Source organism: Passer domesticus, chromosome 16 (genome assembly GCF_036417665.1).
Source record: "Passer domesticus isolate bPasDom1 chromosome 16, bPasDom1.hap1, whole genome shotgun sequence".
Classification (NCBI taxonomy): domain Eukaryota; kingdom Metazoa; phylum Chordata; class Aves; order Passeriformes; family Passeridae; genus Passer; species Passer domesticus.
In genome coordinates, this window is record NC_087489.1 from 9,635,599 (window position 1) to 9,651,811 (window position 16,213).

Consider the following 16,213-nt stretch of genomic DNA (forward strand, 5'->3'; position numbering starts at 1 on the left):
CTTGTCACCAACATGTTTTACAGAAAATCAGAATTTTTTTTTTAAATAGATGAGGAAACAGCTTGTGTGAGCTCACACATCCCACATCCCCTCTCCTTCCCTGAGCCAGCAGATGGGCACAGCCCATCTCTGGAGCAGCTGAGATGCTCAAATAATGCACAAAACCAGTTTAATAATGCTGGCAAGGTGGCACAAGAAAGTAAATGAGGATGGAAAGAACCTGGAGACAAGGGAGGGGAGGGAGAAGGAAGTATGATGTGAAGATGATTTTTGGGGTTATAGGGAAAAATCCAGAGGCTTCTCAAAGAGCTGTGCCCAAATCTGAAGTTGTGTAGATTGGCAGATCCATCTCCAGGGTGATCATTTATCTGTCACCTACAGCCCAATCTCTTCCTGGTGCAAACACACCAGGAAACATCACGAGGCTGTGGCAGGATAAACTTATACAGCCCTAATGACAAATACTTATGGAGCAGAATGGAGAAGAAAACACTCCTCCAGACATGGCCTGCCCTGATTCTGGAGTGGGGAGCTCATGGCAGAAGGCTGGGGAGGAGGATCTGTGCTCATCCTGATTTTCAGAGCCTGCAGGCAGGAGGGGAGGCTGGGCAGGTACCTCAGTGAGCACCCCATTGTGTCCCGGGGCCAGGTGAGGCTCTCCCACTCCTCCTGGAGCACACAAAGCCAATTAAATGCCTGATTGGATGAAGCAGTCACAGTCAAGGGGCTCATTGCCAGCCAGTCAGGATCCCAAGTGTCCCCGTGTCATTAAGGTATGTGAGTTAATCCCTCCTGAAGGATTAAGTGTTTAACCTGTGGCTGGTGTGGCAAACCTGCTGTGCAGGGGGAGCAGCACTGGCCCCACAGCCCCTCTGTGGCCACAGCATCTCCAGGTGCTTCAGAGGATCAGTTGCTTCTAAGGGAAGATTATTTGGCAGAAGAGAGAGATTTGGTGACTGCCTCCATTCCTTCCCCACTCTCTGTCCTCCTTTACTTGGGAATAAGATACTGTAGAGGGAAAGCTGCCTACCCCCTCCCTGACTGATTGCCCTCAACCACAGATTCCTTTGAAATACAGATTTTTATTGAACTTTCAAAGCAGCGTTGGGAATTGCAATACCTTCCTAGCCCAAGAGAGGTGTGAAGGCAATTTCCCCACTGAGCCAGGAAGAAGGAGGAATAATGGCCATTTAATAGATGTGGCTTCTCTCATCCTGGGGCTTGAGAGGAACCTGCAGCCACTCACATCCTTGAATGCTTTAAGGCATCACAGAAGCACTGCTGCTTAGATCCCAGCCAGGAAAAGGTGTCACATAGCTGATTACACACAGCAGACCAGGATTACTCGTGGTTAATGCCTGATTAGGAGTTAAATTAATATTGACTGTCGATAGTAAATTGTAATTATTTATTTAGCCAAGAATAAATATGAAATGTCATAATGCAATCCCAATGGCCTACTGTGATAATTAAACATACTTTCAGATCTTGTACTGACAGGGAAGACACAGGTCCATGGAGGGGCTTGCAGTGTGTTAATAAAGACAAAAAAAGAGAAGATCTCTCTATGCAAGGCTGGGCACAGCAGAACAAACCTGCATTAGCAGTTTTCCCCCCTACACTCACTGTATTTCTCCTATAGATGTATCATTTAAAGGCTGTGGGCATGCAAAGGCCAGCAGGCAATTGCATTGTGCTCTTTCAGCTGCACAGAGGCTCAGGGCCAAGGGACCAGATGTTGTCTGATACACAGATGATGGCTACAGGTAAAATGCACATCTTTATGCAGATATGGTTTGAAAATCAGCTCCAGCACTGCAGCAGTGATGGAGTTTTATGTCTAGAACACAGTACTAGCCTTGAACCATGTTATTAGTGCTGGAGAGGAGCACAGACTGTCCTGGAAAACTGATGTGTTGGCAGAATTTCCTTACTGGTGGCAACATTTTCTGAGGGGCAAAGGTGGGGGAGAGAATTTCCTCCTCTCCCTCACTTTGATGGATGTGTGCTGGAGAGCAGAGACACAGGAGGTGTCAGGAATGATGGAGTGATGCCGAAGGCTCTGACAAATGAGCTCTGGAAAGTTACACTGACATCTTTGTGAACGTATTTCACGTTCAGGATTTAAGATGTTGCCATCCCTCTGCTCCCCTCTGTGCTCTGCCCGAGCCCCACAGAGGAATGCCCCACACAGCACTGGGGCTCAGCCATCAGAGGAGCTGGGATGGGTGCACAGGGGGAGGGGGATGTGTCAACAAGCCTTGTGTCCTGCTGACCTGCTTCAGAGGCAGCAAATTGCTTTGGGAACAGAGTCCCATCCTCAGCTGCTGCAGGGCTTTGCTCAGGAGCACCCTGAGCACAAACACCGTGGGTGCAGACCTGTAACTCTCCTCGTCCTTCTCCCCCCCAGCTCGCTGCACTGGAGAGGCAAGTGTTCGACTTCCTGGGGTACCAGTGGGCCCCGATCCTCGCCAACTTCCTGCACATCATCATCGTCATCCTGGGGCTCTTCGGCACCATCCAGTACCGGCCTCGCTACATCGTGGTGGTGAGTGACACAGCACCTGTGCCCTGGGGGACGTGTCACGAGAGGGGGACACAGCAAAGCCTGCTGGTTTTTGCCAGTATTGCTGAACGGGACTGCCTGGTCCCTGCTGCTGAGGCAAACAGGGCACCTGTGGGGTTTGCACCCCAGAGATGCTCTGGCTCGCTGTGAGCACGTGGGGATAAAGCCAGGCTTGTCCCGAGCTCCAGTGCTCACAGCTGGGGCTTGTTGGTAGAGAGAAACCTTTCAAGGTGATGATGAGGAAGGAGTCAGTCCTCGCGGAGGGTTTAATCCAGAGGTTTTAATCCAGAGGTTTTATTCTGGGCTTCATGGCCACTGAATGCAGTAACAGCTCCATGAGAACCCCCTGTGTGTGGTGTGCCCGTCCTTTTACCCAGGGGAGAGAGGGAGGGGAGAGCCAAGGACCCCCAACCAGGTATGAGGGGAGAGGGGGGGTCTCAGATGAGGGGGTGGAGAGCATCCTTTGAACCTGCCAATCACTCGATGCTCCCATGGGATTTCTGGGTTGATGGACAGTGCCCAGCAGGGGTCAAGGTGGGGGAAAGGAGAGGTGATTGACATCTGGGGAAGAAAATTTCAGGGAGAAACCAGGGAAACTGAGGCACACCATGACAACACACCGGAACAAAAGCCCCTGGGAGGTCAGGCAGGAGCCCTGTTCTAGCAGGAGTGCCTGGCTGTGCTCAGGAAGCTGCTTGTGCCAAGCTGGGGAGGTTTCAGATTGTTCTTTCTGTGCTAAGGGAGCCCTGCCCAAACGCTGCCCAGCACAGAGGGAGGGTGAGGGGCTGGACAAGTGCAGCACAGAAACTCTTCCATCCCTCCAGACTGCTGCCCCTGTGTGGCTTTTCAGGCAAGAGAGCATCTGAATATGGAGCACAAACAGAGGAAGAGAAAGAGGATTCCAGTGCTGACTCAGGGCATTCCACTGCCCCCAGCTAGAGCACACATACAGCAATATAAATAAAAATATATATACACACACTAATTCCAGTGATTTCCTAATGTTTATTGCTTCTCTCTCCCCAACCCCATTCCTTCCCAGTATGCCATCTGGACTGCAGTCTGGGTCACCTGGAACATCTTCATCATCTGCTTTTACTTAGAAGTGGGAGGGCTCTCAAAGGTGAGTGCCAGGCTCTGCAGCCAAGGGGGAGCAGCTGCGTGGGGTGGGGGCTGCCTGGGAGCAGGTCCTGCCTGTGCAGGGGGCTGCTTTGTCAGGGATGGGCAATGCTGCTGCTTGTGTGGGAAGCTGACGAGGCACTGGTGATTTCTGGAGCCCTTGGTTGGTTGGTGCAGGTGGTGGCTGCAGTAAACCCTGCCCTCACAGCAGGTGGAGTGCATTTTGCTTTCAGAGGTGGGAGCAGGGCTGGCAGCAGAGCCATCCTGAAGGGAGAAGGGGTTGAGGGCAGTTCCCAGCAGTGATGCTGAGGAGGGTTAGGAGGTTACCAGATTGCAGCTGATCCTCTTGGGCTCTGAGCCCACCTTGGCAGGAAGGTGTGTGATGGAGGGGAGGGCCCTCGTGCAGCACTGAGCCTTCCTGCCAGCCTGTCCAGGGAAGGGCTGCAGCAGGGGCTGCCTGGGTTCACCTGACCCAAGCACTTTGCTGGAACTCTACACCTGACCCTCTCTTGATGTTTTTGTGCCTCCCAGTCCTGCTGAAGACTTGCTGCATTTCAGTCCCCAGCAGCAGGGATAAATGCCTGGTTGTTGCCACAGCAGGTAAAATATTTCCTGTTGTACCTTTGGGGAGAGGCTCCTCTGTCTGCTGAGCAGAGAACATCCCTCCCCAGGGGGATCTGGCTCATCTCCTTGGGATGGCTTCCCTGCCTCCTTTCTTCCTTTTTAAGTACAGTGGTAGTTACTCATGGCTGCTGGCCAGGCAGTTTTGAGTTAATATGCAAAGCTCTTTGAAGACTAGATTAGCTGAGTATTGCTGTCTGTCTAATGAGGGGTGAGTCACAAAAAATAAAAATTGGAGGCAGGCCCTAAATTAAGCCTGGGCTGTAAGCAATGAATTATGGGTGTTGCTGTAACACAGCAGACTCAGATTTTGGGAGGCAGGTTCATTTCAGAGCACTCCACATCTGGCCTAAATTCCAGGTCATGCATTGGAGTTGCAGTCATAATTGGAGTTGCCCTGTGGTTTTATCAGGCCTACAGCAAGTCAGGAGTGGCAGCCTAAATCCTTTGCAGATAAGAAAATGTGACTTCCTAATATCTCAATTCATCTTCAGTTCCCCTCTCAATTAACTCCATAAACTTTGAGGGAGTTCTGCCCAAAACAGTGATTATTCATAGTCTGCAACCTCAGCCTGAGATGATCTCGATGTTGGCTGTGACCGACTGAAAAAAGAACTTTATGTAACTATTTAAATGCTCCCTTCTGCAGAGAAAATGTTGGCTTGATAAACTGCTCTGGGAGCTGCTCAGAGCCAGTGTTTGCTTCCAGCCAGCTGGATATTCATGTTTGCTAATCCCAGCCTGCAGTACAACACGTCAGGTTGCTGTTCTGCAGTTCAAACAGCACCACAATCTCCTTTTGTGCCACAGAGGAGCTTCACCTGGTTACCTTGCTCTGTGCTGGGGCTCATTTTAGCCAAGCCAGCACACAGAGAGGCTTTATTTAGCCTACAGGGTGACACTTGTGACTGGGGACATTTTTTATAGAGTTGGGCTGCAGTGTGAGTTGTTACTGACTCAGTGGACTTTCCTCTCAGGCTGCAATGAGAAATTAGTTCATTTAATGGCAGCCAGCAAAACCAAGAGAGAATTTGTGCTTGTTTGGCTGTAAAGTAGTTGACAGCCTTGCCTCTGTTCTTAATGAGTTATTCTCACTTTAAAAAGCTGTTCTGTAAGGAAAACTAATGATGCTGCTTTCCATCCTCCTCCACTTTCACTGAAGTAATTTGGGTCTTTGTAGTGGCAAAACAAATCTTCGCTTCCACAAGAGACCAAAAGATCCACCTGGAGCAGGAGCTGAGGTTTCTGGAGGACACTTCACAGGCTGGGCTCTCCTGCTGCATCCCTGGAAACCTGATCCAAAGGCAGCAGGTGTTTTATTGATGTCAGTCATGGGATCAGAGCCCAGAAGGGCTTCTGGGCTTGGCAGTACAAGTGTTGGGCAAGGGCAGGGCAGTGTCAGCTGGGAGTGGATGGCAGCAGGGCTGCAGGTACCTCTGTGTGCCCCCAGGGGCCTCAGGAGGAGGCTGCCCTCCAGTCCTGACCACAAGTCAAAGTCAAAGCTCATCAGGAGCCTGGCAGTGGGCAGGGAAACTGCAAATATTGGAAGAAGAGCTTTGGTGGAGGGAGGCTGATGGAGCTGCTCTGGTAAACACACATGAACACACTGGGGAGTGCTTGGACAGGGTTGTGCAAGTCCCTGAAGGGGCTGAGAGCTCTGCAGGTCTTCAGGGTGTTGTTTTCTGTGAGCCTGGGGGAGTGGGAGAGAGGCTCTCCTGCCAGCCCTGCACTGACCCTGCTGTGCTCTGACAAGGGCAGCCTGCCAGGGCAGGCTCTGTCAGCAGCTCATTTACAGTGAGAGAATGCAGAAAGGGCAGGGAACTGGAGGGAATGGAGTTTTGTTGATTTGGTGCCTGGTAATGACAGCCTAGAGCAGCTGAGACAGGTGATAGCTCAGGTGGGGTGAGAAAGGACAGAGAGGATTCAAGTGTTTCTGATTTAACAGATTTTAGAGGAGCCCAGGGAATTGAAAAGATGAGGAAGCAGTTATGTGCACTCATTGCAAACAATTCTTTGTGCTCTGCTGCCTGGGTCTGATTTCACAGTGGTGAAGGGATGGGAGCAGGGCAGTGCTGTTCACAAGAACAGGGACATTACTGTTGTGCCCCCCTTGCTTTGGGTGCCTGGATGATCCAATGAACAGAAACCAGGGACCCCACAGTCCCCTGTCAACCTGTGAGTGATTGGGCAAAGGGGTTGAGACAATCTCTCAGTTATAAATTCCAGGTCATCAGTAGAATAAGGGCTGGTAGGTGCAGCTTGGCTGTGGCTTTCCCTTACCAAGGAATTGTTCTCTGCTGCATCTTTCCTCCACTTCTCACCCTCTCTTTCCTCCTGTCTTTCACATCTCTTGAAGGGCTCCTTTATCCTCCAGATTATTCCAGCATATCCCTTCCATGTCTCCTGGCCATGGAATTGCTGAGGATGCTGTTCTGGTCAGTTCTGCTCAGGGGAGTTGTAACTCATTACTAACCAGCTACCAATCACTAGTTATACTGAATTTTTTAATGTAGGAGGAAAATGTATTTTACTGATCACTGAATCTATTCCCTGGTTGGTCTATTCTTCTCTTGGAAGAGCTAATCAAACTGACTTGATTTCTGTCTTTCTATCCTGCCAGAGTTTTTTATCTTGGAATCTTTCCTTAGCAGGAGTGAGAGTGTGAAATATGGCCCAGCAGAACTTCCTTGGGTGGCCAGACAGGTGGATCAGCACAGGTGTCTGAGGAAGCCCTTCCCCTGCTGCTGGAAGGGGCTCCCCAAGCACACAGCCCATGCCAGCTTTCCTGGAAGGGCTCTGCCAGGGAGCAGCCTGGATTTGCAGGGCTGATTCTCAGCACTGGCAGGAGGTGGTGATGTGCTCTGAGCAGCCTTGCCTTGCTGACTTGCTCTGCCCATACTCCTGAGCACACTTGCAGCTCCAAGTGCTGTGCCACTGCTCCGTGGTGGGGCTCTCAGCCCAATTTCCAGGTTCCAGGAGTTCCTCCTGTCCCATCTCCCTCTTTTCCCGTGTCCATCTGGCCATTTGGGTAGGTGAATTGCTGGGAGCTAGCTCTGCAGTTTGCAGCCTGGGTTTGCAATAATATGTTAAGCTTCTCCCTGTCTACTCGAGCGTGAAACACATCCCTCCTGCAACCCCTCAGTCTGAGTTAATTATTAAAATCCTGCTGTTAAGACATATGAGCATATGTCTGTCCAGCTGCCATGCTGACTGACTCTTCATCATCTACTTGAGAAATGTTCAGAGAGGTTTGAGGAACTGGCGTCCTGTATTTCAATGTATTCCTTTGTCTTTTCCCTCTGGAGTTATTCTTCTTGAATGATGATTTCTTTTTTTTTTTTTTAATCCTTCCTTTATATTCTCTCTTGTCTGTGCACTGCTTTGATCTGAATCCAGAGTCGTGGTGGTCTAAATCTCCTCTTGAAATGGAAGCAGCCCTTGTGAGTCAAACAGGGGTTATTTGTATTTCAGAGAATCTGGGTGGCATCCTGAGATGACTTTGTACCTGGTTAAAGCACCAGGGGGATGGATAAATTGATAAATTCATGTGTATGTAAAGCTGTCCCTCAACTCCTTCTAAATGTAGAACTTGGAAGCCTGGGATTTGGCTTTGAATGCTGTGGCATTGTCAGCAAGCCCACAGAGAGACACTGGGAGTGTTTCTAGTGTTTCTCTGTGTCTCAAGGTGATGTAGGACTGAAAGATGAACATTACATTTCCTATTTTAATAAGAAATGTTTCCATCTAAAAAGATTTTAAATGATTCTGCTGTTAAGCTCTGGTGGCTCCCAAAAGAGGTTCAGTTTATTCCAGGGCTGTCCTAGTGTGGTTTTGCCTGATAATTAAGGAAATTTGGGGGAGGCAGTTCAGAAGGCTGTTAACAACAAGAAATAAACCCATCTCTGATAGCGTCCCTTAGAAAACAATTTCAGAGCAGCTTTCAGGGAGCTATTTTAGCACAGGAACGCAGCTGGCTCCGTGGGTGTTGGAGGTAGGTGTGAGTTTCCCATGGGCCACGCTGGGGAAGGCAGGCTCTGGCAAATGTAGGTGCTGCAGTTTCAGTGCTCTTGCCTTCCCTCTCACCCTGGTGCCAAACGGGTGCTGCAGCAGTTCAGAGTGAGATGTGGTTTTTTGGCTGGTCTGCTCAGAGAAGGAGCTTGGGTCTCTCCTGGGCAGTGTTTCCCCCAGGCTGGAGGTTAAGGAGGCAGTGAAAGCCCTGGCAAGGGACGAGGAGGGGCCAGGCACACACAGGTCCCTTCCCTGCAGCAGGGCTGGCTCACTGCTGGGGCTGATTAACATCTCCCAGCCCACATTCCACTTCTGGGAGCATTTCAGTGTGTTTAGATTTCAAATGCATCGCAGAAAGCTTTTGGAAAACAGCTGTTCCCTAAACCTTCTTAAAACTGGCTCTTTTCTCCTGATTTTTGTGTGCTGTTCTATTCATGGTCGCTTTTCTCCAACTGTATTCTGGCAAACCACAGGAGACATCCTGGAGTTGTTTATGTAGTCTCCCAGCAAGCTCTGAGCAACGGGAGGTCAATTAAGGGATTTTCTTGAGTGCTCTTTTCATTGTGCCCCATCACACAGGTATCCCCGAGGACATCCAGCCAGGGACACAGCAAAGGAACAGCTCTGCTTTGCATTTGAGACCCTCTCCTGCTGCCCTTGCTCCAGACAGTGCTGGTTCAGGAAGGTGGATGTGAGCACAGACATTCCCTGATCCCAGTGTGCAATCAGTATTCACTTTACAGCTGTGAGGTGGACGGCTCCTGAGCTGGAGGCATTGTGGTGCTTTTAGAATCCAAATGTGCTCCGTTTTGCCAATCTGCTCTTCACTGATGTAGAACTTTGTAATTTTTTTCCCCCTTCTTTTTTGTGCTCGGAGCTGGAGTGTGATTGTAGACAAAAAGCTGGTTAGGACCTCCTGTTCCTCCACCTGCCCACCTCCAGCCACACCTGCTCTGCTTTTTCAGGCTGAATTTACGAGTTCAGCAGCAAAGTTAAGGCAGAGCCAAATCCCTGAAGGCTGACAAGAGGGAGATTCTAGAAGGAAAGCAGCCTGTTTCTTGCTTTGCCAAACTCACACTGGTGCCTCTGTAAGGAGCAGGGAGGACACTGAGGGCTCTGTCTGTGAGGCAGAAGGTTTGGGGAGGCACCATCTGTGAGCTGGGAGAGGGAAGCCCTGGGGACTGAGGCTGAGGGTAGATCCTGTGGTGCCCTGGGGAGCAGCTTTGGTGCAGTGCTAATGGGGGGAGCCCCAGGCAAAGAAACAGGAATTCACTTGGGGGCTTTCTTGCTTATTTTGGAGGTTTCTTTCTGTTTGTTTGTGGGGGTTTGTTTTGTTTTTTGAGAAAGATGTTTGCTTCTTTCCCCAGCCAAAGCAGAGAGTGCCTTGTGAGAGGGAGAAGAGCCCAGCCTGGAGGCCTGGCTTTGGCTGGGGAAAATCCATCAGCCTCATAACACCCAAACTTGGGGGGAAAAGAGCAAGCTTTGCAGAAAAGCTGGGGTTTGGTGCCTTCCTGAGCTATGCGTGGGCCACTGAAAGGTGAAGCCCAGCAGAGGCCTAAACTCCCAACTGTTCATGGAATTTTTCCCATTGTCTTTGCTGCCCCAGTTCCACTCTCCATCCCTGTGCCCTCCTCCATCTCCTGCCCAGCCCATGCCATCTGCTGTGGTGATTATGTCAGGAGCTTGGCAGCTGTCTTCTCACTTAATTGTCCACATTTCTCAGCACGTGCTGCCTGCAGCAGATTGGAATGAGGGCTCTGCAGGCTGGTTTGGGGTGTCTGAGGAGGACAGAGGGTCCCCACACGAGGTGCAGAGCGGGGCACTTGGGGACTGTTCACTGGTTCTCTGGCTGGCATTCAGGTTCCTGCCCCTGTGACTCGAGTTTGGCCCTGGACATGCTTTTCAGTGTCTGTTTTATATCTGCAGGACTGCCTGGCTTGCCTCCTGTGCTGGCTGTGGAGACAGGCCCTCCCTCTGGAGGGTAATTTGGAGCAGGGGCTTGGATAAGCTGCTCTGAATCTGTTTTTCCTTTTGACTCTTTGGGGAGCTGCCACAAAGGAGCTGCCATGTGAGGTTTTCCATGTTGGGAAGTGTGAATACCCCAAGCTCTGACTGCTGCTGTTCTGGGAGCCACAGCTTTCCTCCTGGGGCTGTGCAGGACCCTGGCATGAGCAGTGTGAAATTGTTTATGGATAGGTGCTAAAACCTTTAGTAATGGGTGGGTGACATGGGGACATCCAGCATTCATCCCTCTCTGTAGAGATACAGATTCTCTGCCTTCAAAATTGTTTAATCTGTTCTTCAGAATAAAACTTCCGACCCCTTGCCTTGTTTTGTGGTCAAAAGGAATTGTTGATTCTGCATCAAAGCGACTTGAGAGGCCTTCAGGGGCAGCCAGCTCTTGGCACTCATCCATGAAGGGTTACAGCTGTTCAGCCAGTCCTGAGTTTGTCTTTTACCTTTGCCATGTCCTGCCAGCTCAAAATCCCAAAGCTCCTCTGAGTGTTCCTATAAATATTGAGCTTTTCTCAAGTGAGAGGAAAGTGTGGTCATTTTTAAATAAGCACCTGGCTGCACACCAAAGCCCTGCACTCTCTGTGTGGCATTTCACTCTGTAACCCCCTCAACTGCTTTAAAGTATTTACCTAGGAAAGACAAGGGAGCAAAACAAAAAGCCTCTTGAGATAAAGTTGATAAGAAATTGCAGGGGAGGAGTTTACAAGAAGCTGTGAGGTCAGCTGGGCTGGATAGGCTGACAGGAGATGCAGAAGCACCAGACATGGGGAGTGTGGAAGGAAATCAGGTAAAAATGGTACAGGTTCTTGTCAGATGTGTTAAAAGCTAGGAACAGAGGAAGATCTGTTGGGTTTTGAAACTCACTTTGGGGTCATGAAGTTCATATTTTCCATGTGCTTGTGTTGATTCCTGTGCTGGGAAGAGCCTGGCAGGACACTGAGTGCTGCCTTGTTTACCTTTTTCCTCCAGAGTTACAGGGTTCATCTCCCAAACCCAAAACTTGAGGGTTCCTTTCTGGATGAAGAAACCACTACCAAAATGTTTTTGGGTCTGCAGCCTGTGTCCAAACTGTGCTGCTGCAGGATGTGAGATAGATTTTTTTGCAGGGCTGCCTCAGGAATGGTTCTCATCACAGCAGCCTGGCTGGGACACATGTTTACATTAGATAATAGGAGGAAATCCTTCCCTGTGGGCTGGGGGGGCCATGGCACAGGGTGCCCAGAGAAGCTGGGGCTGTTCCATGCCTGGAAGTGTTCAAGGCCAGGCTGGATGGGGCTTGGACCAACGTGGGACAGTGGAAAGTTCTTTAAGGTCCCTTCCAAACCAACCCATTCCATGATTCTATGAAGGAATATCAAGCCATTGTGCTTTCATCTGTTCTAGTATTTTTGGGGACTGGGGATCTCAGAAACAAAATTTTCCATTGATTTATTATGGCCTCCATCTGACAGCATGTGGTTCTAAGCAGGATGTAGTGCGGGCTGGATATATCTAGTAGGTGTGCAGCATGTCTCAGAGTCCATAGAAATATTTTTGTCATAGGATTATTGTACTTTTATATTATTGATTGAAATACAATAGAATATGATATTGCTGAAGACTTAGAGAGGAGGTATACATTCACCCCAAGGTTCCCCCCCCCTTTTTTTTAATTAATAACCAAAAATAGGAACTTTTTTTGGATAAGCTGCTCTGAGTCTGTTTTCCTTTTGCCTCTACGGGGAGCTGACACAGAGGAGCTGCCATGTGAGGTTGCCACCCTCAGAGTGAACAGAGCTCTCTTTGCAACTTCTCCCTTTAGGACAGCGAGCTCCTGACGTTCAACATCTCCCGGCACCAGTCCTGGTGGAGTGAAAATGGCCCTGGCTGTGTGAGGAAGGAGGCTTCAATGTCTGGCATCAAGGGGCTGGATAACCATTCCTACGTCTCCGTCATCGGCTGTGCCCTGGAGTACCGCTACATCGAGGTCATGCACAGCTCCTTCCAGATCCTCATCGCGGTGAGTGCCTCCCCAGGGCAGCAGCTCCTCAGAGATGCTGCTTTGCTTCTGTTCCTTTCTAGGCACAGGGCGTTTTCCACCACTTTTTATACTGCCTGATTGCTGTAAATGTGTTTTGTTGGGTTGTTCTGCTGTTTTCTCGTACGAAAAGTGCTGCTTGAAATGGTTGGAAATGGGTATCAGCAACCTGGTGCCTGAAGTAATGCATCTGTGCACCCACAGGGCTCTGAATCCCTGTTGGGCTGTGGGAATTCATGTTTTGACAAGGGCAGAGACCCTTCTGGAGGAGGGTCAAGAGAAAAAGTTTGGACAGCACAAGAGGAAATGGCATCAAATTACACTGGGGAAGTTTAGTTTGGATACTGGGGCAATTTCTGCACATAAAGGGTTGTAAAGCACTGGAACAGACTGCTCGGGGAAGAGGTGGAGCCACCACACCTGGAAGTGTTCAAAGAATGTGTGGATATAGCACTTGAGGACATGGTTTAGAGATGAACGTGGTGGTGGTGCTGGGTTGATGATTGACTTGATCTTAAAAGGCTTCTTCCAGCCTTAATTCCATGTTTCTGTGAAGGATTGCTCTTACTCCCCATGGCTCAGTGATGGGTGGTGGAGCACATACCTGCACACTGGTTGTGAACAATCTCCAGAAAATGAAATCAGCTTTTACAGGGCAGTAAGCATCTTCTTTTCTTTGCTGATTCCCAAGATACATTCCCTAAATCTTTTCATCTACTGTTTCCTCATCACAACCTTCCTCAGGCTTTTGAAAATACTGTGTAAAAATGCAGTGTCCTTAATGTTCACTGTTAATTGTTTCTCACTTTTCTGTGAAATTTACTAAAACAAAATATCCGTTGTGTTGCTCATGTCCATGCTGCTCTTGCATTTTGTAGCCCTCATCTCTAATCTCCTTTGGGTTGTTACTTTGGGGTTAGTGGCTTTAGTTACAAACATGAACTGGGGAAGTATTCACATTTTGGCTTTCAGTTTTGGCTTAAAAAAGAAAGGCACCTCAGTTTAAATGCTGAAGGATAGCAGAGATTTTTCATGTTTCTGGAGTGCCAAGTACTTCTCTGCACGTTTTTGGTGCTGTCCTGACCCTGCATTTCCTATTAGCTGGGCTGGTCTGTGTGACCCAGGGAGCTGCAGGGAGCGGGGAGGGCTCAGGCCCCTTTCCTGCCATGTCACAGAGCAGAGGCAGAAGCTCCTGTTTCCTGACTTGGATGAGCTCCCTGGCACGTGTGCTGGCTGCTAATGTTCCCTCAGTTCTCCTTCGGGCCAAATGATCTGCATGAATGTGTCTGAGGGCTGCTGCCATGCCCCTGTGTGAGGAAGGCAGACCTGTGTGCCCAGCAGAACACAGCCTGCTATCTTTTAGAGGGGGCTTTCAGGTGGAACAGGATTGGTGCTGTACCTGAGTGTGGTGAAACAAGGGCAGACTTTGCAATCATCCCCCTTTAAAGCACAGAGATTTTTCACTCTTAGCATCCTTCCTGAACTCCTGAGCTGGCACAGCCCCTGTGCCCTGGGCCAGAGGTTGAGCCAACAAATGCTCCTGAGTTTGTTTGGAGTAGATCTTTGTTTTTTGGCAGCTTACTGCCTTAGGCACGTGGCCCTGGGCTAAGTGATCACTCTGATATATAGAATTCTGTCTCTGGCAGTGGCTTTTCCTTTGCTTCGTCCCAAAGGCACGTGACTATTATCTGTGCATCTGCAAAACATCACTAAGGGCCAGATGGAGAGACAGGAGGGAAATAGAAGACAAAATAGGATTTAGGGAAATACTTTCTCTTTCTCCCTGAGATTTAAGGTGCAATAAATTTTTGAGTCCTAAACCCTGGAAATGGGGTTAAAATACTCGAGGCAAGAAACCCATATGGGCTGAGCTGTGCAGTGAACTAAATTTCTACTTGTCCTGTAATAAAAGCAGAGTATTGAATCCTCAGGTCTGTAACTGCTGCTGGTTCTGAAATGCTCATGTAATTTTGTCATGTAGTGGGAGGAATGGAGCTTTCCCCCTCTTCTTTGAGGTCAGGCAAAAAACAAGTCTTTCTCCCTCAGACCTTGCCTGAAAGCAGTCAGCCAATTCTCTCCCTTTTTGCTCTCTGAGGGTCAAACTCTTTGATCCCTGGCAGTATCTTTTTCTGTTCTCTTTATCTCACTTTGAGGCAGGTTTTATTACGGGCAGCTGTCCCCAGAGTGCTGGCAGGTACAGTGCTGCAGACAGGCAGGGACACAGATCAATAGCACAAAAACACAACCAGCAACTTGAAGGCTCAGGGGATGCAGCAAGAGACATGACCTCGTTCCCTCCTTGTCTGAGACCAGAATAGTCAGTTCCCTGTTAGGAAGGGCAAGGGACAGGCAGAATTTTGCTTTCAGTAGTTTCGTTTTGCTTTGTCTAATGCTTTTTAGAAGTTGTGGGGTGGGGGGCATGTGTTCTCCTTGGTTTGGTTTACACCCCAGACACAGCACTGTGAAATCCATGCTGTTGGATATGCAATGCCCAACTGTGAGCACTTTATTTATTTTTTTTTTTCTGGAAGTTCCAATTCCTTGAGACTACTGAGGGACTGTGCTGCAGTGTTGTATACCTGGGGCAAGGCTCCCTGAACTCAGTCTTGCATGCCAAAGGAGAGGGAAAGCAAACCTGGACCCATCTGCTGAGCACAGTGTTGGCTGTCAGCTTGACTCCTGCTGATTATATCATCCTGCTCCTGGGCATACATTTGAGGATACATAAGGTCTCAGTTTGCTTTTGCTCAGAGCTTGTCTGTACTCCTTGAAGGCAAAAGCAATTCCTTTAATCTGGAATGCAATCAAACTTGGGCTTATTAGTCACCACACATGATACAAGTTGCTGTAGGGCTCAGTATGAGAATGTTTCTCAATGCTTTAGCACAAAACACATCTTAGGTAAAAGCTCATTGTGGCAACATCTAAAAGTCGTCCTGGTATAGAAATGAACTGTAAAGATAATCCTACCAACCCAGGTAGGAAATGCAGCAGCAACTTCTTTGTCAAGATCTGCTTTGCTTTTCCTTAGCAAGGATTCATCTTGCACGTCCCCAGCTCGCCAGGCAGCAGGGAGAGGAGTGATTCCCAGCTCTGAAATACCTGGCATAGCTCTGGGCTCTCCATATGGTACTTCTGGGAGTGGGGAGGCTTGGGCTTTTCCTGAGGCTCCACTGAATGGGATAGAAATTGGAAGTGTCTTCCCAGGCGCCAGAACTCGCTGCCTGCCTGTCTGTTGTTTTCACTCAGACTGACAGGTTGGAAGGTTCCCAGGGAGGCAGCAAGGCAAGCCTTGACAGCAGATGTTATGTGAGAACCAGTGTGCAAGAGATGCCTTGCTCTTGGCAGAAGGTAGATTTTCAGTGGTTGTAATTGCATGCAAAGAGTAAAGAAGGTCAAGGAATTAAAGGATTTTGATTGCCTCTCTTTGGCTATCTGGTCACAATAGCTCTTTCACAAGCTGGATTTTTGTTTTCTCATAACAGACCTCCCCCTTCATTCTCCCTCTTGCGCTGATGTCAGCGTGCACCTTCCATTGGCTCTATTAGAAGTGAAACCTAGAATGCATCTGCCTGAAAGAGGAGTCTTTGCACCAATTCTCTGTGGTGGAAAAAACAGTGGCAAGTTTGTCTGTTGAGAGAAGAGTTGGGGAATCTTCACTAGGACAGAGGTAGACTAAAGCTAAGATCTTACACAAGTTACAGTAACACCTCCTGAAATTTGCCTTCCCATCCTTTGTGTATTTTGCACACTTGCAGCCAGCCGGTCCCTTTCTCCAGGTTTTTCTCTAATTTACTCTTTCTGTCTCCAGCGCCTTCATTTGACGCTGCTGTTTGATGAACAGTTTTCAACTCTATTAAAAAGTT

General features: G+C 49.0%; 1 protein-coding gene across 4 annotated transcripts in view; it reads left to right on the forward strand.

Annotated features, from left to right (window-relative positions):
• Positions 1-16,213, forward strand: part of NKAIN4 (sodium/potassium transporting ATPase interacting 4) — a 50,596-nt gene that overhangs the window by 21,819 nt on the left and 12,564 nt on the right. For all 4 annotated transcript variants that reach the window (XR_010348348.1, XM_064391320.1, XM_064391322.1 and 1 more), the window contains exons 2-4: positions 2,411-2,548; positions 3,609-3,689; positions 12,132-12,329. Coding sequence is in view for 3 of the 4 variants with exons in the window: in XM_064391320.1 (XP_064247390.1) it covers positions 2,411-2,548; positions 3,609-3,689; positions 12,132-12,329 (417 nt within the window). In the remaining variant the exon portion in view is untranslated. The remainder of the gene's footprint in view (positions 1-2,410; positions 2,549-3,608; positions 3,690-12,131; positions 12,330-16,213) is intronic.